The following is a 22,791-nucleotide window of genomic DNA, read 5'->3' on the forward strand; positions in this document are numbered from 1 at the left end:
AAAGTACATCTTGTGATGTATGTATCTAATGAAGTGTATTGGGTAGTCTAGTTGTCTATGTTTTTCTCTACAAACTTGACCAGAGTTAGTTAAATTTCACTTCTTAAAAAATTTATACGTGGAACGGAGGGTGTACTACTAACACTTGGGAACTGGCGGCACGTTCTCCGAAAGTTAACATGGGTTATCATGGTGAGGTACTATGGAATGGATCAACATAAAAATCAAACATGCAACCCCATCACCACAGGAGGATCACCAGCACCAGCAGTGCACGTCTACTACACCCGTACACCGCAGCCCAGCCCGGTGCAGTGAGCCCAGTGACCCACCGCCGAGAGAAGCACTGCACGGAGTACGAGCGCGCACCCGTTCCACTCCGCGCCACCCGCTGCCCCCTCGTGCAACCGGTCGCCCCGACCGAGGTACCCTGGCCCGTCCATCGCGCATCGGACGGCGCGGGTACGCCCGGCGTCATCAGTCATGGTCCGCGCGCGGGCCCGCCAGCCCCCGTGAGGAAAGGGACGAATCCTCGTACGACGAGAGGGGGCCCGGGGCCGGGAGGTGGAGACAATGACGGGAGTGCCCCTGCACGTGCTCGCGCCAGCCTCAGTCGCTCCGCGGCGGGGCCCGGCGGGGGCGGGACGGTAATTTTCCCCGGCGCCGGTGATTGGTCTGGTGATTTCCAGCGGTCTCGTGTCACACGTACCGACGTACGCATACGAGGAGGGCTGGGGTGGACTTTTGTGTTGGCACCTCGATTGCTCTCTTATTTGCGTCTTCAGCCCTAGGTTCATGTTCTTTTCTTTTTCCATGGATGCTTTTTTTCTGAAACATGTTTGGCTCGTAGGCATGGAAAATAACACTTCCTTCGTTTCAAAGTAAGTGTTCAAATTTTAGTTTAAATAAATTTAAATTTAAACAGGTGAAAAACATGTTGGGGGTGACTCACACATAGTGTGAATGCTCAATGCATCTTGACTCACCTGTTGACTCGACTTTCGAGGTGGAAAAGAAATTTAAAGTAAAAATAACAACCATCCACTATCAAGGAGACACTGGAACCTAAATTTATTTAGACAATCCTACCTTTTCTCGTAGAAGACTAGCAAGACTTGACCGAGCTAGCAGTTTTTCTTGTGTTTTATGCACACCTTGTTAGGTGTGTTTATTGTACTCCACCATGGATTCTTACTTTGCAACACTTTTGACCCCTAAATAAGATAAGGCCGACTTTTTTTTTTGCGGGCAAGATAAGGCCATCTTAATATGTTTTTTTTGACTATGTGGCAAGTGTAAGACTAGGGTAGCTAAGCTAGTAACAAGTGGCAGTGACTCGTAAGCAATTGACAAAGTTAGTTCAAATTCAATGCATATTGACCCATCACTTCCGTGCTCAAGGTGAAACGGAAAGTTGAAATCACGCCACATCTTGTCTTATGTAGGCGAAACATTGATTATGCCCATGTTTGATAGCCTGGTTCTCAGTAAAAAGCATCTCTACTCATTTATTTGTGTATCATAAAGTATGCTGGATGTGAAAAGCTCAACTCATACGAGTGACTGTAGTACAAAGCCGAAGTTTGAATGTTTTTGTTGAATACAATTAAAGCTCTTGCAAAGGGGCAAACTAGAAACAAAATGGCAAGTAAAAAAACTAAACTTAAATATTCTTTTACGCAGACACACCCAATCGCAAATTGTGTGTGTGTGTGTGGAGAAAAAGGAGCAAAAATTCCCAGAGCAACCAAAAACGTAATTCAAGCTATTGCAAGGGGGCAAAGCAGAAAAAGAAATTCATCCGATCGTTTTTTTACACCCCCTACGAGAAGAGAGAACCTCTTCCCTCCTCCGCTGCACACTAAACCCGAAACGGAAAAAAAGAAAAGAAATTCCCACCACTTCTCGGCCTCCGCTCCCTCGATCCAGCCATGGCCGCCTAGCCCGCCCCGCCCCGCCCCGCCCCGCTAGGGTTCCGCCCGCACCGACGCGCCCTCCGCCTCCGCGGCCGCCCTCCCCTTCTCCGCCGCGCGCCCAGCTCCCGCCCCGTGGCCGCGGCGTCCGATTCGGCCGCCGGGTGGGGTCTGGTCCGGCCGCCGTGGTGTCTGGTCTGGTCTGCCGTGGTCTGGTCCTGAGCGAGCGCGCGCGAGCAATGGCGATTCGAGGGGGCGAGTGGTCGCGGTTCTCGGTCAGCGGCGAGCTGTGCCTCCGCGAGCCGCGCTACTTCTGCTTCCTCCTGAGCTGAATGAGCTCGGGCCGGCTGCCTTCCTCGGTTTCTCCGTGCTCGGTGGAATCGGGTCTGGGGCGGTGAGCCGTGCCGCCGGGTTGGTTGGCGCTTCTCTCCTGTTCACCGGGGAGGATTTGGATCGGTGAGCGGGCTTGGAGGTTCGTTGGAGTGGCTGGGATTTGGGCGCGCCGAGGTGAGTCGGCAATGGCGAGGGTTTGCCTGGGCGGCTCGGGCTTCGGTTAGGGCCTGCTTCAAGCTGAGGCGGCTGCTGCTTCGTGGCGAAGGGGCAATAACAGGTTGGACGAAGCAGCGGCGGAGGATGGAGGAGCTTCTCTGGGCGCAGAGGGAGAGGTCGGGCGTTGCTGCTGGGAGCGCGGCGCAGCTCTGAGCAGCCAGCTGCTTCGTGTCCCCGCCGCATCACGGCGGAGTTGGGTGTTCTTGGCGTCGGTCGCATCCCTGGATGGAGAGAAAGCTCTCCATGTCCGAGATGCCGCAGTCCCTCCCGGAAAACGATGGTACATCTCGTCTCACGGCCCCCTCATTAATTCAGCTGTTCAATTCTCAACTTGTACTCCTGTCTGCATCTCCAGTGGATTACGGATTGTGGAATGTGCTGATCGTGCGTGCACTTGAACCACCGAAGATGCTAAACAAATGTGCAAATTCAGCCTGCTTGTGTTTGCGCATGATTGATCGCATACATGTAGCCTCCATTGCTGGCCTGCACAAACAAATGCTTGCATCGGTTGCTTTTATTATTTATTCATCGTTCTCATGTTATGGCATTATTGTCACTCACTGTGCCTCCTCCCCGTTGTGACTTCTTGTCTGTGTCCCAAGTACGAATAGTAGCTTCACATGAGCTTTGCTTTCTGGTGGTTTCTGTTCGCTCATGTGTGCTTGGCACTTTTCAGGGGAACAAAGGTGTCTGAACTCGGAGCTATGGCATGCATGCGCTGGGCCCCTTGTGTCTCTGCCCGCGGTTGGAAGCCGGGTCATCTATTTCCCACAGGGCCATAGCGAGCAGGTCCGTAGGTTTTTTCAGTTTGTACCACCAATATATACTATGTTTTCCAAAAAGATAAAGATAAAGATAAAGTATAGTTTGTGGCTGTGCCATGAGTGCTCAGGAGGTTCTTATTCTTTGCATAATGCAGCATGTAAACATCATACGGTTTGCGATTCTACTGAGACATAGCTTTAGTGAAATATTGAAGGTGTCATTATATGAAGAATCAATTTTGTTGCATGGATGTTGTCCAATTACAGTTTTCTAAAGTCATTTTTAGTGCAGTTCTCTAAAGTGATTTTACTTTTGTGTAGGTTGCCGCATCAACTAATAAGGAGGTTGATGCTCAAATTCCTAATTATCCAAATCTCCCCCCTCAGTTGATCTGCCAGCTTCATAATGTCACCATGCATGTAAGTTTACACTTCACACATAGAAGGGACCATCATGTAGTTTTTTAAGAGGTGCCCTGAGATCATTTCTTGATGCTAACGCAGGCCGATGCAGAGACTGATGAAGTTTATGCCCAAATGACACTGCAGCCGCTGAGCCCGGTATTAATCACATCTCTCTGTTCTTGTAGCCTGGATTCTGATAATAGGTTATATAGGTTAAATAATTGAAATAATTATGTATTCATCACGAGGTTCCAATGACAGGAAGAGCAAAAGGAGCCTTTTCTTCCAATCGAGTTGGGTGCTGCTAGCAAGCAGCCGACTAATTACTTCTGCAAGACTTTGACTGCAAGTGATACAAGTACACATGGCGGATTTTCTGTTCCTCGCCGGTCTGCTGAGAAAGTCTTCCCTCCATTGGTAACGTCCAGTGAAATTTAGTTTGTTTTTCTCAATGCATTTATAAGAAATGGTCATTATTTTGTACTTTTTAAATTGGGTTAATTAGATAAATGACACGTTCAATTTTCTACAGGATTTTTCTCTGCAGCCTCCATGCCAGGAGCTCATTGCAAAAGATCTGCATGATAATGAATGGAAATTTCGCCACATATTCCGTGGTATGTACTCAAGTTGTCTCAGATTTTGTGCAGCATGTGCATATAGATGATAATGATTAGTATTGATCAAGTAAAGGCTAGTAGTTTATAAGAATCCTAGAAAGACTTAACAAAAAGTACATTTTGCAACTTTTAGATGAGAAGGTTCTAGCACCTTCTTGTTAGTCCCTAGAATTGTTCATTTCCTTCTGCCAGCTGGAATTAGTGGGGTTTTGTTGGTTGGGGAATTTCTCTGGAAAATGTTGTATTCATCTTTTATAGTTCCCATGTTGCAGAGTTTTTGATGTATTTTAATTTTGTTCTAATATTGGACTCTTAGTTGGCCAGTGCTCTTAGCCCTTTGCACTTGTTATGCAGGTCAGCCAAAAAGGCATCTCCTGACTACAGGTTGGAGTGTCTTTGTAAGTGCAAAGCGACTAGTAGCAGGGGATTCTGTTATTTTCATCTGGTACCGACTACTTTATTTCCTAACCAATTTTATGCTGTTACCATAGTTGTTCATGTTACACCTTGATCACACATAACACTTTTCCATGTTTCCAGGAATGATAATAACCAACTTCTCTTGGGGATTCGTCATGCAAATCGTCCTCAGACAATTATGCCGTCTTCTGTGCTGTCAAGCGACAGCATGCATATAGGCCTTCTTGCAGCAGCAGCTCATGCTGCGGCCACAAACAGTCGTTTCACTATTTTCTATAACCCCCGGTATATTCATCAAAATCCCAATTCAACTAATAGATAACTCTATTTCTATACCTAATTAATATCTTTGTCTTTTATCAGGGCTAGCCCTTCTGAGTTCATCATTCCATTGGCTAAGTATGTCAAATCTGTTTACCACACACGTGTGTCTGTTGGAATGCGGTTTAGAATGCTTTTTGAGACAGAGGAGTCAAGTGTCAGACGGTAAGTCAAACATTGAACTGAGTAACAGCATGAAAACTGTGAGCTGACAGTTTGTTCTTCTTTCAGATACATGGGTACAATCACAACCATAAGTGATCTTGACTCTGTGCGTTGGCCAAATTCACATTGGCGTTCTGTGAAGGTAACTAGTCATGATTCCAGAGTTCCTGCTGTTATCTTCTTTAGTTATTCACCTCAACCTATTCCGCATGCTTCACAGTTTGCTTCGTGAGAACATGTTCAACCTTAAATGGTAATGGCTGAAATTTTATTTGTTTTAGGTTGGTTGGGACGAGTCCACCGCTGGTGAGAAACAACCTAGAGTGTCACTCTGGGAGATTGAGCCATTAACAACCTTTCCGATGTATCCAACTGCTTTTCCTTTAAGACTGAAGCGTCCATGGGCTTCAGGGCTGCCCTCTATGCATGGCATGTTCAATGGTAGGCTGATCAATGTGACAAGAATAGCAGTATACGTGGTTCTGCTTTTATACAATTCAACCAAGTGTCCTTTTAATCAAGTTCTGTTCTGTATCATATGCGCAGGTGTCAAGAATGATGATTTTGCTCGTTATTCTTCTCTCATGTGGCTCGGAGATGGGGATAGAGGGGCTCAGTCGTTGAACTTCCAGGGAGTTGGAGCGTCACCTTGGCTTCAGCCAAGAATGGATTCTCCATTGCTGGGTCTTAAGCCAGACACATACCAGCAAATGGCTGCAGCAGCACTGGAGGAAATTAGAACTGGGGATCCTTCGAAACAGTCCTCGGCTCTCTTGCAATTCCAACAGACTCAGAATCCGAACGGTGGGTTGAATTCTGTGTATGCCAATCATGTTCTGCAGCAGATGCAGTATCAGGCTCAGCAGTCGTCTCTGCAAACTGTTCAGCACGGCCATAGTCAGTACAGTGGTAATCCTGGGTTTCTTCAAAGTCAGTTTCAGCAGCTGCATTTGCATAATCCTCCGGCACCACCACAGCAAGGGCATCAGGTTATACAGCAATCTCACCAGGAGATGCAACAGCAGCTTTCATCTGGTTGTCATCGTATTTCCGATGTAGATTCTAGCATGCCTGGTTCTGAGTCTGCTTCGCAGTCACAATCTTCATTCTACCAGCAGAACCTCTTAGAAGGAAACAATGACCCATCGTTGCATCTTCACAATGGTTTTCGTAACTTCTCTAGCCAAGATTCCTCAAACCTTGTTAGTTTGCCTCGAACTGACCAATTAATGGCGCCGGAGGGATGGCCTTCAAAGAGGTTGGCTGTGGAACCCCTTGGTCATATTGAATCTCGGTCTGTGCAACCCAAACATGAGAACGTAAATCACCAGAGTAATATGTCCCACTTTGCTGGAACCTTGGCGCCGCAGTCAGCAAGAGACTCATCCAGTGTCCAGGCTTATGGTGCAAATGTTGACAACCAATTTCTGTCATCGTCATTTGCATTCCAGGACGGAATGGCAGGTGCAAGGGGTGGCAGCAGCAGCGGAACTGTTTCTATGGCCATACCTTTGTTGAGGTATAGTGGCGAAGATTTGCCACCCGCAGACACCTTAGCAACTTCCAGTTGTTTAGGCGAATCGGGAACCTTCAACTCTCTTGATAATATGTGTGGTGTAAACCCATCACAAGATGGAACCTTTGTGAAGGTATGCATTTTCTACTTATGTATTATGTTCTTTAAATTCTTCAATGCACATTCTTCAAAGTGGATCTGATGAATTAAGAGGTAATGTGGATTTGATGACTTTAAGAGGTAAAGAGTTCATATTAGGTGGACTTAAGAGGCAAAGAGTTCATATCAATTACTGTACTTCTTAAAGTTTTGTGTGAAGTCTTACAATATCTTGAGCACAATTGTTGGGTCACTAATGACACCATTTTGATGAGTGCCAACACACAGTTACCAGCTAATCCATCTTATTATGCATATTTCTTCTGCATGAACTGAAGGCTGAATACTTTTGATATTGGTTTTATTAGGTTTACAAATCAGGGTCCCCTGGAAGATCGCTCGACATCACCAGATTCAGCAGCTACTATGAGTTACGTAGTGAGCTGGAGCATCTATTTGGCCTCGAAGGCCAACTGGAGGACCCCGTAAGATCAGGCTGGCAGCTTGTATTCGTCGACCGAGAAAATGATATTCTTCTCGTCGGCGACGACCCATGGCAGTAAGTGACCTAGAAAAACCATCTCCGGTCGTTTGCACATACAATAAATTCGATCTCCTCATCGTGCATAACATCTTCGAATGCCGTTCTTTCCCAGGGAGTTTGTGAATAGCGTAGGGTGCATCAAGATACTCTCGCAGCAGGAGGTGCAGCAGATGGTCCGCGGCGGCGAGGGCCTTCTGTCCTCTGCACCTGGAGCGAGGATGGCGCAGGGCAATGTCTGCGACGGTTATTCTGGGGGCCACGACCTGCAGAATCTCACCGGCAACATGGCCTCCGTACCGCCACTGGACTACTGAAACAGAGAAGACCGGAGTCCAGAACTAAACCCAGCACTCCAAGGACCGCAGCATCACGGTATCGCGACGTGTTCGGTTCACCAACCCTAGCTAGTCCTCTCCTCGCCATGAACTCTAGTCAATAATATAGTTAGACGATCTACCGACATCATTCCGATCATGGATATGTTGTATGATCGCTGCTTCGGCTCTATGATAGCCTAGTCTCGGAATGGCAGACAAGAACCGCTCTTATGAATGGAGGCAGTATGGTACCGTGGAAGTGACCACCTTATATTATGTAGCAATATGTATGACCTGAAACCGAGTATTCCGACTGGAGACCTAAAACTGATCATTCCGGCTGGAGCCTCGACTTTTCGCCGTGAACTAAGTGCGGTTGATCCGCTGTATTGGGAGTCAAAGATTATGTTCTGTTTGTGAGCTTTGACCTGTAAAGTTGCATAGGGTGGTTGTTTGATATGCTGGAGTGCTGGACCGGATCATGATAACATGCGTGCCAAAGTGCAGACCATAGGGATACCGACTTTTTGAGAGGCCATTCGTTTCCCTGTCTGCTTGGCACGTCAAAAGTTATGTTCACGAAGAAGTAACCCTCGAACATATAGTGTTAAAAGTTTGTGGTTGGTAATCTGAGATTCTGAGGTGTTTCTCTTATATTCCCTCTCTCTTAGTTTACAGGGCGTGCGCGTATCCCTAAATTGTCAATTTGACTAACATAATACAAGTCATATATTACAAAAAATATATCAATATAAATTTCAGATGTTCTATTTTCAAAAGGTATAATTTTGTGTTATATAGTTTATATTAGGGTGATAAAATTGATAACCTAGGTATACGCGTAGAACTTGTAAACTGTGACGGAGGGAGTATTAAAAAAATGACAATAAAAATAGGCTTTAATTCTGGATGAGAATTTGTGGCTCTTGGGTGCCACACACGCTTGTATCTCGGGAGCCGTGATATGCCCGGTGGCGGCGGCGTGGATCGAACTCCCTAAGGTGCCACCGCCGCTAAGTTCCTCCTCTCCGATCGGGGATGCGCCGCTGCCACGGCCGCAGCTCTGGCTCCACCACCTACCACTGCCGTGGTCGGCTGGTCGCTGGCATCGGCCGGAGTACATCATATGGGTGCGGGATCTCTATCTCTCTCACTTTGTATACGGTAAGGGGGAGAGAGGAGGATGGGTTGAAGTGGGTGAGGCGTTCGGGCCCAACCCTTACAGCCCGAGCGATTCTACTGGAGTGACATGGCAACAACCCAATGCCAAGATCCAAGCAGTGCGATCGAACGGTAGCTGGAGCGTTCGGGCCGAGATCCGAGCAGTGCGATTAAACGGTAGCTGGAGCGTCAGGCACCTGTCATTTGGAAAAGTTTATTCAGTACGCGAGCAAAATATAAGGTATCTTGACCTGGTAAGGTATATTATTTTTAAGACAATTGAGTCTTATTGGAAGTTGGAACCAGAAGATTATTTCTTTGAGTATGCGGTTGCAATAGAGAATTCAAAGAAACTCAAAAGAAGAATGGTCTTTGTCTCGTACAAGTACTTGTTAAAATGATGCTAGACAAAGGTATGCTTTTGATTGGGTATCATAAATTTGATTGGCGACAGTGAGGCAAAGCAAGCTGGTGAATTGAATGCATTCTAGAATAAGTATGTGGATTTTCTTCTTTAGCATCTGTTTGATCCTTAGCATAAATTTTTGTGCTTACTTCTTGCAGGGTAATAAGCACTTACCTGATTACTTGCTAATAGTCCGAATGTTGTTTGCATACTCAAATTGAGTGTTATACGCACACAGACTTAGTTAGTTTGGTCTCTTTACATATGTCACTATTCACAACCTCACTTTAGAACGCAGTCAGGTCTGCGTTGATCTATGTCTCTTTGCTATGCTAACGGCTCTCAAAAAAATCATCATTGTTACGCCAGTCGCACAGTGAGGTACAAAATGACGTCTGCCACATCACTACGCCGTGGCTCCCTGAGCAATCATCTCTGCGTCATTGCCTCTCTCCAATCGTCCAGGTAAGTCGGCTAATTCCCTGCTCTATTTTCCATTTGTCGAAATCTAACAAACCTTGAATTTCAACCCCCGTTCATTTAATAGAACATACTGCTTTGACTGGCAAAAAAATATGAATCTTTTTGCCTCACTAAACCGGTTAGCTCTGTATTCAATTTGAGCATGAATCAGTGGTTTAGAACAATATAAGGGAGCTGAAGACAAAAAAACAAGGAGTAATGTTTCTGAACAAAAATAAAATGTAACATGATCTTTTAAAACTGAATCCATCTGGGAAAGCACAATAAAGCCCTGGGAAGATGTTTTAACTACACCCAAACTGGATATGTAGTCTTTGCATGCAAAATATGAGTGAACTATGTAGTGCTAACAAGAGAGGTTATTTTTACTTTTCTGTTTATATATGCAACCATGTATGAGTTTCTGCAGTTTTCTGAAAAAAAAACTTTCAACAACACATGTCAAAGCATCTTGAAACTTCACAATATCATTTTGGCACTATTCAAAATATAGGCTCACTAGAGCCCGTCCACCAAAGTGACCTTTTAAGTTTAAGGGTCACTTTTATGGATTTTTTAGTTCTTATTGTATAAAGGTTGCGTCAATTAATTTTGTTCGAAGGGTGTTCTAAAACTGGTATTAACTCTTGTGCAAATGCCTCTGTCAATCATACGGACCCGCAAACCTCTTATAACCGTCCGGACCGCGGGAGCCATCGAATGTGGGCCTGTATCGGTCTGCGGGGTGGTCCGGATGCGATTTCTACCGCAAAACGGAGACAAAAATGGGGGAGCTTTGCGGGAGTCCGGACACGTGAAACATCAGAATTCGACACTCCTGCCCACCCAAAACCCTTCCCGGACCCCGGGACTCCATCCTCCCCGTTTTCTCTCCTTCCTTCTTTCTCTCTTGCCTTCACCGCCGCTCCACCATCCAGGCACCACGGCATACCCCTATCGGAACTCTGCGTCTCCGTCACCTCCGGCGCTCCAGCATGGCTCTACCCCGCTTCTCCTCCATCTCTGTTCAACCCTTGTCTTCCGACCGCCCTGGCAGGTACCATCCATTGTTGTAATTTTCACCATGCCCAACAACTGTTCGATGAATTATCGAAGCTAAAAACGGTTGTCCCTTCTTCTTTTTAGCAATGGATTTCTATTTGGAGTACATATATGAGCAGTATGTTGAGTCGTCCGATGACACATCGGACGAGGAGTACTTCGATGAGACGGTGATGCTGCACACGGTCCTTGAAGACGCGGAGCATGTACCCTTTCCGTGCGGCTATTTGAACTTTTATAAATTTAAACTAGTGTTGTATGCACCTATTTGAACATCTGTACCCTTTGCATGCGGCTATTTGATCCTGCGAACTTGGAAAAAAAATGAGGAAGAGCGGATGTATACGGCTAATGTTGGATGGCGGCCTCCCGCATCTGTATCCGCGGATTGGTCCGTCTGTCCAAGGACGGATGTGAGAGGAAATTTGCGGGTTGACGTTGCAGATGCCCTAACTGTGTGCCCGATCGATAATGCACACCACCACCATGCCGACTACTAGATTCATAATTCAGGCAGGCATTTGTACTCGATCGGTGTAATAAAGCTGTAGGGCACATAGGATGTCAGGAGTATCCCCAAACTGTACGTGCGTGCATCAGCGACAAAATTAATTTTTCCGAAGATGTGTTTCAGGTCCGAATTCAAAGCAAACCACGCGGAATGGGTAAACACGGTGAAGCCTTACCTAGGACCCGACAGACATCCGAGATCACGTCGGAGGATGAATCGGCCATGGAGGACCTTCATGCCGTCAGGACTGAATTCAAGTCATCACTTGCTGCTCTCCTCAAGCTAAATTAACAAATTAATAATTGTTCAAAGAATCTCAATCCAATTGCTAGCTGCTTGCATTTCCTGAACCTGTAGGCGGTAGAGGGGAGGGGTTGATTAGTGTCATCTCCTCCTAAATCCACGAGGCGCTCTGTGAGGAGGCCGCTGCAGCCTGGGGCTCATCAGATTAGCCTAGTTCTGCCGTATCTTGCTGAATGCTCCAGTACAGGAGGTTATACGATTCTGTCTGAAGATATGCAATACTCTCTCTGTAAAGAAATACTGTATAAGAGTGTTTACAGTGATCTAAACGCTCTTATATTTCTTTACGGAGGGAGTATATAGCAAGAGCAGAGCCGACAGAGTATGTGTAGTAAACAGATTCTGACAATGATTCAAACAGATTCAGACTTGCAAGCCATACACAAACCATGATTGTGTCTGAAGGTAAAGCACATTTTTTTTTGACCCGGGCTAATTCCGTTTCCATTAAAATATAACGGAAATACAGCCATTTCTAAATTCAAATAAGGGAAAGGGAAAAAGCGAGGTCAAGCACTTCAGGGAAACCCGCTGTGGGCGCTCGCAATCGAAACGCCCACTACAAGGCGAAAACCGTGAAGCACCATCAACACACAACGAACCAAACTAAGTTCAGACCACATTACAACCCACACAAAGGCAGCACAGTTATGTAGAACATGGGGAGAACAGACTCCACAAAATGCTTCCAAATGCCTTGATATCTCGGCCCGATCACTCCAAAAGGGTTCCAAATGACTTTGGCATCTCGGCCTGATCACTCCACGGCGTCAACCGCGTGTGCAGTCGCGCAGAGTCTCATCATCTCTTTAGCATTCTCCTTCAGAATCATCGCACCACGCTCCAGCTCCATTCGCCTTTCGCCCTTCAGAAGACCCGCCCAATAAGACAGGTGCATACAAGCATTGAAAACAATCTCGAAAGAAGATGATAATTTTTTGAATTCAAAAGTAGCCTGGTTTCTACGATTCCAAATAGCCCAGCATATAGCCGCCAGCCCCGCAGTGAAATATCGTTCCCCTTGAGGAAGAAATGCATAGCATCAAGAGTAAAACTGGCACAAATTGTTGGGACATAAGTCGGTCCTAAGCATCACCCCCACAGTACGCCAGGCTACCCTTGCCACTGCACAGAGAAAGAATAAATGCAGATATGTTTCTCTGCAATCGCAGAAAGAACAACTGGGGTTGCCAACCCAGTTTCGACGCTTCATAACATCTCTAGTTAGGACAGCATCCTGGAAAAGCTGCCAAAGGAAAAACTGGATTTTGGTAGGTAATCCGGCCCTCCAAATCCATTTATAGTCACAGCCAGCAAGATCTCTCTCCAGATAAGAATACATGGATTTAGTGGTGTATTTGCCTTTGGGTCCAACAGCCCACACAATCTTATCTGGACCAGCCGAAGTGTCAATGCTGTCAACAATTTTTTTGACCTCATCGAATTGATAACATAGGTCTGTATTCAGCCTGTCAATGCTGTCAACAATTTTTTTGTCCTCATCGAATTGATAACATAGGTCTGTATTCAGCCTGCGTCTGAACATATCTCCACTAGCACGGTTCATAAACTGAGCAACAGTATTGTCCTGGTGGTTAGCAATACTGAACAAGACCGGATAGGTGATCCCCAGAGGTGGGTGGGTGCCAATGGGGTCATGCCACAACCTGGCAACATTGCCATTATTGACAATCACTTTCCTCCTGGCCATATACATCTCCTTTACTTTAAGCAAGGCTTTCCAGATAGGGGAGTCATGAAATTTTGTTTTCACAGTAGCTAACGAGCTGTTCTTAAGATATTTTGCTCTCACCACATCTTGCCACAACCCCTCCCCTGTATCCAACTTCCACCACCACTTTGCTAAAAGTGATATGTTTTGTTTGTGGAGATCTTTCACCCCCAGCCCTCCTTTATTCTGTCTGGGTCTCTCACCAGCACTTGATCCACATAAAAAGTGAAGTCATAGAAGCGATCACCCAGGACTGACTCAGCCACTGGGATAATTTCATCCACATTGCGACACCCAAGCTTAACTCTAACAGAATCAGGACGATGCAGGGTAGCCATGTCTATCTCAAGAGAGACTCCTGCCAGAGATGAAACAAACGCTACATTCCTCTCATATCTTTTGTCCATCGGGATCCCGCCCACCTTGAACCAAGCTTTTTCAAGAATACCCTTGGCACCATCATCATGATTCCATCTAGTAACCCTCACCACTGTCCCGCATGGTTTCATTGTCATGCGATCACTATAACAAGCTTTTTCCACCTCTCTAGTGTTCGGAAATCGCATTATAAACACACCAGGCTCCACTAACTTAGCAGAGCACCTCCAGGTTTTACCCAAATAAAGGAAGAACGCATCGTTCATCTGCTTCACAATAGGGTTCCATTTCAGCACAGTGATAATAACATTGCATGATCTCTCTCTAGCCTGCTCTGCTGAACAATAGTCATGCACATAAAAAAACCCTGTCTCCTAGCTTGAAATGCACACATAGGAGCGATACACTCCCATGGCAAGAATTCCACACATATAGAAGCTAGATGACCCAACTTACTGGATCTCTCACAGAAAGCTAACAGGCAACGGATCGGAGCACGACCAACAGATTTGCACATGGGACAGAGATCACCAGAATTGGAAGGGGGCACCTGATTTTTGGCCATGGCCGTCGAGGTCGAAGGAGTAGTAGTTGCTGGAGCCGGCTCAGTGGCTTGGTGCGAGCTCCCTCCACCCGAAGCCGCGGAGCCCTTGTTCTTCTCCACCCACACGCCCCCCGGAGCTAGAACTCTGTCGCTCCGTCGCCGCTGCCGCCGCCTCCCAACGCGAGGCCTCGGACGTGTCAGAGATGCCAGTCTTGTCGATGTTGTTGTTGTTGGAGTCCCTCCGCCATGAGAAACGGCCACCACCGCGGTCGAATCTGCCCGCACCACGGTCGAACCGACCACCGTGATCGAAGCGCCCACCGCCGCGGTCAAATCGACCCGCGCCGCGGCCTGCGCGTCCAGCACCGAATCCCTCCCCACGGTCGCCACAGAATCCTTGCCCCGCCTTGTCAGCCATTGCATCTGGCGGGCGCGAAGGAGATGCGACGATCTCGGTGAACGATCTGCAATCACCGCCAATTTTTCCCCGCCACCAGGAGAAGGAGGAAGGGGGATCAGATCTAGGGTTCTGCCACGCCGCCCACAAATGCGAGAGGGCAACGTCTAGGTCAAGAGGTAGGTGAGATTTGGCTTGTGTACTCCCCCTCGGCGCATCGCGTGGTGGTAGGCGTCCAGGATCGCCGTCCACGTGGTCGGCATCCGCCATTGGTGACGCCTCCCCCTCGGCCCCATGCGTGATGGGTCGGGTGCGGTGGCGCGACGCCCTGTGCCGTGTACCGTAGGGTCTGTCACATTGCTCTGGTCTGATCCTCCACCGACCCGCGGTGGATCCACTCCGGCGGTCGTCGGAATCCTGTCCATAATCCTCGCAAAAAAACATGGGAACGAGGCGACGAAACCAATATCCACTGACTCGTGCTCACGAAGTGCCCGCGCGTCGATCACCCTGTCCTCATCATCGAATAGGACGAGGCGCAGGGCATCTCCTCGGAGGAGGAGCTCGCCGTCGTGTAGATGAACGATGCGCGCCGTCGCCAGATCCGCCGCGTATCGCACGTCATTAACAGAGGAAACAGATGAAGACATATAGTTCCAATGCTTAAATAAGACATGATCCGAATTAAGCAACTAGCCAGCCCCGTGCCAGCAGGCTCACAAGACACAGGCATATAATATATCAAGCACATCACCATCTGATAGAGGCTATTTAAGCAAATACAGTAGAAAGCTTTTCTCTGCTCTCAAGTCTGAACTTCTAACGCCTTCTCTTCAACCCTCTCCTAGTTTCAGTGATCGGCTTCGAAACACGAAAACTAGCCCACCCATGTGCTGAGTTCCAGTCCATTTCATAGTCCGTCAGCTCTGGGTGTTGAATGAAATAATCGATTGCCTCTCTTCTTATCCCCTCTTCTATTTGGTGTAAGCTACTCTCGTCCGGGAGGTTGGGCGAGATATGAGGTGCAAAGCCAACAGACAGCTTTAGAGGTGGCCAGGCTCTTATGGTGTTGATATAGGCTTCATTACTTGAGCTCCTCGAGCAGTGATCAGAAGCTGAAAAACAACACTTGAATAAAACGAACATCACTTCTTGTGGGAACCTGCCTGTCAACTCGGATGAGATGGTATTGTTAGCACATGGCTTGTTGATCCCATTTGCTATGCAACACATTGGGTCTGGACTCCATTTTGTAGTCATTCGGACTATCTCATCCCAGCATAGCGAATCGACTGAATCACAGTACATGACATCTTGTGTAGGTAATCGAGTGAGTTCCCCAGCTCCAACTTTGGCCATAGGCTTGAACTGAGCTCCAATTGACTGCAAACACTGCGCGGCAACTCCAACTATGTTTGTGCTCTCGTACAGTCTCAGAGCCAACATTAGCCTAAAACTTTTATGCGGCGCCATGCGGTCTTCATAAAGAAAAGCTAGCCTTGCAACCCTGCCATACTCTTCCACAAAGACCGGCCATATGCCAAGAGAACACGACTGGCTTCTTTGCACCTTGTGGTAGAGGATATTTTTACCTTCAAGAAGCTGCCCGATGAGAGGGTTCAGGAACCTGTAGTGAGAAAGCGACGATCCGGACTCCACGTCCCTGACAAACTTGTCGGCTTCCTCGGCAAGCCACTCAAATCTTCCAACAACAGAGCTGCTCAGCACATCTTGTTTCGGGACAACGAAAGAGGGCAGGACGGCTTGCATAATCTTTGTGGGAAAAGAGGGCACCACCTGCCGGAGATCCCTCGCCTTGTCGAGCAGACCATCGCACTCCTCAAACGCATCCTTGAGCTTCTTCTTTAGGCAAAACAACGGTATGATGGTCATGGGCATCCTCCTGGTCCTCTCGAGCCCCAGAGACAGCCTTGTGTGCGCCATTTCCATCCTCTCCATGAGGCGCTCCGGCGACGCCTTCTCCCCGCGGCCGGTGAACAGGAAGGACACGGCTGCGCTCACGGCCTCAGCCACAAGTGCTGACTGTACCATCTCCATTGTTTTACCCCTGCGGAGGAATCAAACCAGGAAATCTGAGTGGGACTCGCCGATTCATGAACCCACCATAAATTAGAATATATATATATACCACCTTCTGCTTATCAATTTCCCTTCAGTTGTTGTGTAGCAGAATTGAGCTAGCGGACCAAGAGCCAACTGAAGAGAGAGAGAGTGGGTGTAGATGGATCTTCAAATGCAACAACAGGTGAAGGAGGAGTGATGCGAAACCGAGACGTGTCGTGATATTAATAGGAGAGGATGCGCGAAAGTGTGCAGCAATTTCTAGGAAGCAGCGGGAAAGTGTTTAGCTCTAAGACACGAAGAACCCCTGCAAAAAACAAAAACAAAAAAGAAAAGACACGAGGAATCGGCGAGGAACTAGCAACTACAGTACCCAGTTGCAAATTAACAACTACGTACGTACCCAGTTGCTAAAAAAGTTGCCAAATAGGCAACGCGTCTAACCTTGCATGTGGTAACCACCATGCATGCTGCCCGGCGTGCTGTCTGTACTGTTGCAGTGCCGCCTGCCGCGTCGCCTTTTCTCTGCTTGACTAGAAGATCTGCGTTCACATGCTGCTTGCGGGGATCATTGCGTGTGATCTGCGGAGCCCTTCGGCACACCCCTCACAACCCGTATTAAAAAAGCAGTATGATTATTTGATCATATAAGGTATTTTTCTTATTTAAAGATTAAAGAATATTCCCTCTGTAAACTACTCCCTACGTTTCAAAATAGATGACCCAACTTTGTATAGATGACAATACAAAGTTAGGTCATCTATTTTGGAACGGTGGGAGTATTATTAGAGTGTTTAGATTACTAACTCCCAACCTCGTTGTTTACTTCCACCCACTGCAACCAATTATTCATAACTATTCAAAACAAGAGTAAATTACTACAAGATTTAATCCGAATAAACAGAAGATAAATCATGATAGTACTAACAGATATTAAACTAATCATATGAGCTAGCATAGTAGATGAACATATCACATCTAGGGCACATATTAGAAACATGAATTCTACCACGATCTCGAACAATGATAGAATCACATACGATGCAACAGGAGCAGCACCGCCTGCGTTGACGTTGTCGCCCATGTCGTCGAGGATGAGGTTGCCGAGGTCGGAGAAGAAGTCGTCGTTCGCGAAGTCGTCGCTGCCAGCAGTCGCGCGAGTGCGCTCCCAAAAACCTGATCACCCCTCTACCGTACAGGATCACAAGAGGCGGGGTTCCGGAGGCCTGCTGTCCCTTCTTGCGGTGCACGCCGGAAGGAGGGATGGAGAAGACTTGCGTGGCGGCGCAATGATCTGGAACGGTGGTGCGAAACCATACGATACGGTGACGACTAGGGTAAACCCCACGTCCGAGTCGTGATCCAAAAGAATCGGAAACGGTTCCGACTCATTAATTTTTTCCGAGCAGCAAAAATATAGACAACGTGCATAGCTTTGTCCTCGGCTCGGCTCAATCCCGCGGCGCGTCATGTCGCGGCGTGACGAGGCGTGGCGAGGCGAGCGAGGAGGAGGAGGAACGCGCGTGTAGGTCTCCTCTTCTCATGCTCATACAAGTGATAGAAGAGTTCACCTTATAAAGATGTGCAACTCTCACTCAACTTCCGTGGTGGGACTAAACTTTAGTCTCACTCACTTCACTCACATGTGTGCATGAATGAGCCAAGAGAATTTCAAAATTTTAGTTGGGCTTTGGGCCAAAGGCCTACTAGCAAAATTCCAATAATCCCCCACAAAATCTCATTGGCACATCTCATCATTTAGTTCCAAAACATTGTTTATATACCGGTGCTCAGTGAAGACTGTAAAGTTGAACTTTCACTCAGAAATTTATACTACACTAGATCACAACTTGAATAGTGGACTATGCCTTGAACTATAAGTTTTCTGCGAGACTAGGTTCACACAAATTCTTGATCGATACTGGGCTGCCGCAAGGCTTCCCCGCGGGTGGAGCGTATACGTCATACTTCAGGGCCTTTCATGAATTTATTAGAGAACACCCAATTCTCACAGACCGCGACATTTAACAGTCAAATTCATATAGGTGTGTTCCTCAGGAGATGCTCAGCAGGACAACATCTCTGCTTACCCGAATAAGCCACTTGGAACACATTAAGACAAGTATCAACCTGCCATGCAGATCAGGAGAGTATTGCATCTCCAGCAGCGCGCGCGACTCGCCGGTGCATTGCATATGGCATTTTCAACACAAAATGATAAACATTTTCAACACAATAGAAATTTCACACAAACAAGTTGATGAAGTTCATGCCCACAAGTTTAAAATCATGCCCACAAGTTCATCCAACCAAGTTCAAAATGCAAATCAAGTTCAATACACAAATGAAAGACACATCATTCCTCGTCCTCGTCCTCGTCCTCATCTTCGGAAGACGATTCTTCCGCCTCCGAAGATGAATCTTCCTCCCTCTCCTCATCGCGCACCGCATCACGTGAAGCTCCGACGGTGTTGGCAAGATCTTCAACGGCATCTTCATGGGAATGTGTGCGAGGAGGCACATCGAAAGACATTCCGCCCATGGCAGCCGGAGGTGCACCCATGCCTCCCATGAGAGAAGCAAAACTCATGCCTCCCATGGTGGCCATACCGTCGGGGGGTGCTCCAAAGCCAGGCATGCCTCCCATTGCACCTAAACCGCCCACGGTACCTCCGAAGCCACCCATGCCACCCATGGCGCCAAGGCCACCGCCACCCATGGCCCCGAGGCCACCGCCACCCATTGCATGAACCATGGCTCTTTTTTGGATCAAGACTTCTTCTTGGACAAGATTGACATACTCCTTTTGCGCCGCATTGAAGTTAGTTGTGTCCAAAAAGAACAAGTGCTTCTCCCATTCCAACAATCTAGTTCGCTCCTTATTGCTCACCTTCCTCTCCTCCAAAGCCACCTTCCTCTCCTCGGCCACCACCCTCCTCTCCTCGGCCGCCAACCTCCTCTCCTCGGCCGCGGCATCTTGGGTCCTTGCCATTTTCCTCACCTCGTTGGCTTCTTTTCTTGCCTTCACAATAGCTTCCATAGCATTTTTGAGCTCATCATCTCCTTTCCTCTTCTTCTTTTAGGTTTTGTCTTTCTTGCACCCATCCGGTCGCTTTAGCTTCGAGTATGAAACCGAGTTGGGTGTGGGGCTTCTCTTGCCGTCATCACTTGATGCATCCTCCTCCTCATCATCATCATCCAACTTAATTGTTCGCTTCCGTTTGTCGCTCAAATGCAAATCATCCAAATCTTCACGCTTCTTCCATTTCTCATCATCCTTCAACACTTCATAGCAATGAGGCAAAGTAAATACCCTTCCTTTCTTGATCTTCCCCTTCTTGGTTTTCCTCTCCTCTTCTTTGAACAAGTTTTGCGCAATGTTGTACTACATGAAAACAAAGCAAGTTAGCACCAACAACAAGCAAAACAAAGCAAGTTAGCACCAACATTTAAGATGAAATGGCACTTACTCTATCGTCCTCATTTGTGCCACTTGGGTTCAACTTGTCAACCGCCTTTTGACAGGCCGCCCACCTTTGACAATCCGAGTTGATTGTCGACCATCGGGACCTAAGTGATCGGTTGGAGCGGTCAATTCCACTCACGTTGCGAGCATCAAAGTGTTCCTTCATCCAGTTCCAATAAGCTTCTCTACTTTGATCACCTCCAACAGATGGATCCCTCGACACTTGCAACCAAGTATTGCATAGTAAGATGTCATCGGCGTTGGTGTAATTGCCCGCTCTTCCTTTCGGTGCGTCGACAATGCCTTCACCCTCCTCGTCCACCTCGAACTCATGGTCTTCAAAATGCATGTCATTGGTTTGAGACCAATGCGAATTGTTGGAGCCAACACCCATCGTTGACATGTATGCATCATCATTGAGACTACAATTTTTTTGCACAATGCAAATAAGCTATCTATATGTGACGAATGCATTCAAAAAATAACGAAAAAAATGAAAAGTTAGAATTTTTTTTACCTTGGAGGCATTTCGTCGAACATGTTGTGCGCGCCGGCCGCCGGCTCAACGAGTGAGCTTGCCGGCGCTTCGGTAGCCGCCGCGCCCGTCGCACGCCCCGCAAGCTTCTTCCTCCTCGCCTTGGAGGTGCCAGAGCCGTCCGTCGCCTTGTTTTTCTTCGCCGATGTCTTGCCCTTCTTTGGCCGCGCCGCATTGGGGAGCTTTGAGGAGGAGGGGGCGGCGGCTCGGGCCGGCGCCGGCGCGACGCCACCCGCCGCCGAGGTCAACCGCGGTGGCATGAAGAGTCCGCGCGCGAGGCCGCTGGTCGGAGGAGCTCCGGCGGAGGCGAGGCCAACGCCACCCGGGCTAGGGTTTGTGGCGGCGGCGGGGGGGGGGGTCGCGGCTATAGGACGGGGTGAGCGGGGTGCCGGCGCGTGCGTCCATGGGTGCGGGTCGCCGGCGCCGGCGCGCGCGGGGCTTTGGAGGGGGAGAAGAAGAGTGCAGCGCAAGCGTCGAGTGTGCCGCGCGCGGAAGCGGGCGCCGCAAATACACCGCACGAGGTACCGCTTCCTGCCACGCGCCCAACTGGTTATACCGCGCACACGGTTATTGCGCGCCCGCTGGAGCCATCCATCGGGTTGCGCGTGCGCTAAAGTGGGTATATTTACGGCGCGGCGCCTGTTTAGCGCGCCTGTTGGAGATGCTCTCATGGAGTGGGATAATCGAAATAGGGATACTCTCCTCTCAGCTGACCAACAGCTTATCTCCCACCTCTACTTCACGGGATCTCCGATCACATAGAGTGGGTTACCACTATGGACAACTCATGCGATGGGTCTCAAACTCATCTCCATTGATGCATTATCTATCACATTACGTGATAAACCCTTTGTGAAGGGATCTGCCAAGTTTGTCAACATTTGGGTGTAATCCAATGTAATAACTCTGAAGTTCCTCAATTTTCTGACATATTTTAGTCTCCTCTTCACATGCCTTGAGGACTTCATATTGTCCTTAGAACTGTTTATCTTGACAACCACAGTTTGATTATCACATTTTATCAGGATAGGGGTATTGGTTTTTCAACCATAGGTAAGTCCATCAAGAGCTCACAAAGCCACTCTGCTTCAACAGTGGCAGTGTCTAATGCTGTGAGTTCTGCTTTCATAGTTGACCTCGTTAAGATGGTCTGCTTACAAGACTTCCAGGAAACAGCGCCACCACCAAGTGTAAAAACATAACCACTTGTGGCCTTAATCTCATCAGCATCACATATCCAGTTTGAGTCACTGTAACCCTCCAATACCCTTGGATACCCGGTGTAGTGAATCCCATAGCTCGCAGTGCCTTTCAAGTAGCGCATAACTCTCTCAAGCGCATGCCAATGATCATCTCCCGGTTTTGACACAAACCGACTCAGCTTGCTCACAGCAAAAAAGATGTCAGGCCTCGTGGCACTCGCCAAATACATAAGCGAGCCAATAATCCGAGAATACCTCAGTTGATCTCTAGCAATCCGTCGATTCTTTTGAAGCAACACACTAGCATCATATGGAGTTGGAGAAGGCGCGCAGTCGCTATACCCAAAATGACTCAAGATCTTTTCCACATAGTGAGACTGAAGCAGTGTGATCCCACCATTCTCATCTCTCAACAACTTGATGTTTAAGATAACATCAGCTACTCCTAGATCCTTCATCTCAAAGCAACGAGATAAGGAATCCTTAACCTCCTTGATTAAATCAAGTTTGGTTCCAAAGACCATTATGTTGTCGACATACAGACAGAGAATAACTCCTTCACCCCCACCATGGCGATAGTACACACACTTGTCACCATCGTTTACTACAAAGCCGACAACAATTAATGTTCTTTTGAACTTCTCATGCCACTCCTTAGGAGCTTGTTTAAGGTCATATAAAGACTTTAATAACTTGCACACCTTTCCTTCCTGACCAGGTACTACAAAACCATCTGGCTGATCCATGTAAATTTCCTCCTTCAACTCTTCGTTGAGGAAAGCCGTCTTAACATCCATTTGATGAACGAGAAGACCATGTGAGGCAGCCAGTGATAGTAGCACCCGAATTGTGGTCAGTCTAGCCACGAGTGAGTAAGTATCAAAGAAGTCCTCACCTTCTTTCTGGGTATAACC

General features: G+C 47.7%; 2 protein-coding genes across 2 annotated transcripts; one reads left to right on the forward strand and one right to left on the reverse strand.

Annotated features, from left to right (window-relative positions):
- Positions 1-1,860: 1,860 nt before the first annotated feature.
- On the forward strand, positions 1,861-8,071 carry LOC125507756 (auxin response factor 25-like). Its single transcript, XM_048672247.1, has 14 exons — positions 1,861-2,742; positions 3,142-3,254; positions 3,551-3,649; positions 3,734-3,790; positions 3,896-4,051; positions 4,167-4,251; positions 4,609-4,699; positions 4,795-4,959; positions 5,038-5,160; positions 5,227-5,302; positions 5,442-5,601; positions 5,707-6,809; positions 7,144-7,334; positions 7,432-8,071. The coding sequence occupies exons 1-14, from the start codon at positions 2,688-2,690 to the stop codon at positions 7,631-7,633; spliced, it is 2,676 nt and encodes an 891-aa protein (XP_048528204.1). The 5' UTR covers positions 1,861-2,687; the 3' UTR covers positions 7,634-8,071.
- Positions 8,072-15,231: 7,160 nt separating this feature from the next.
- LOC125555569 lies at positions 15,232-16,862 on the reverse strand. The gene is made up of 2 exons (XM_048718478.1): positions 16,745-16,862; positions 15,232-16,660 (listed from the first exon to the last, which is right to left on the reverse strand). Exon 2 carries the CDS (start codon positions 16,648-16,650, stop codon positions 15,412-15,414), a length of 1,239 nt encoding a protein of 412 aa, XP_048574435.1. The 5' UTR covers positions 16,651-16,660; positions 16,745-16,862; the 3' UTR covers positions 15,232-15,411.
- Positions 16,863-22,791: the final 5,929 nt, after the last annotated feature.

This window comes from Triticum urartu, chromosome 5 (genome assembly GCF_003073215.2).
Source record: "Triticum urartu cultivar G1812 chromosome 5, Tu2.1, whole genome shotgun sequence".
Taxonomy (NCBI): domain Eukaryota; kingdom Viridiplantae; phylum Streptophyta; class Magnoliopsida; order Poales; family Poaceae; genus Triticum; species Triticum urartu.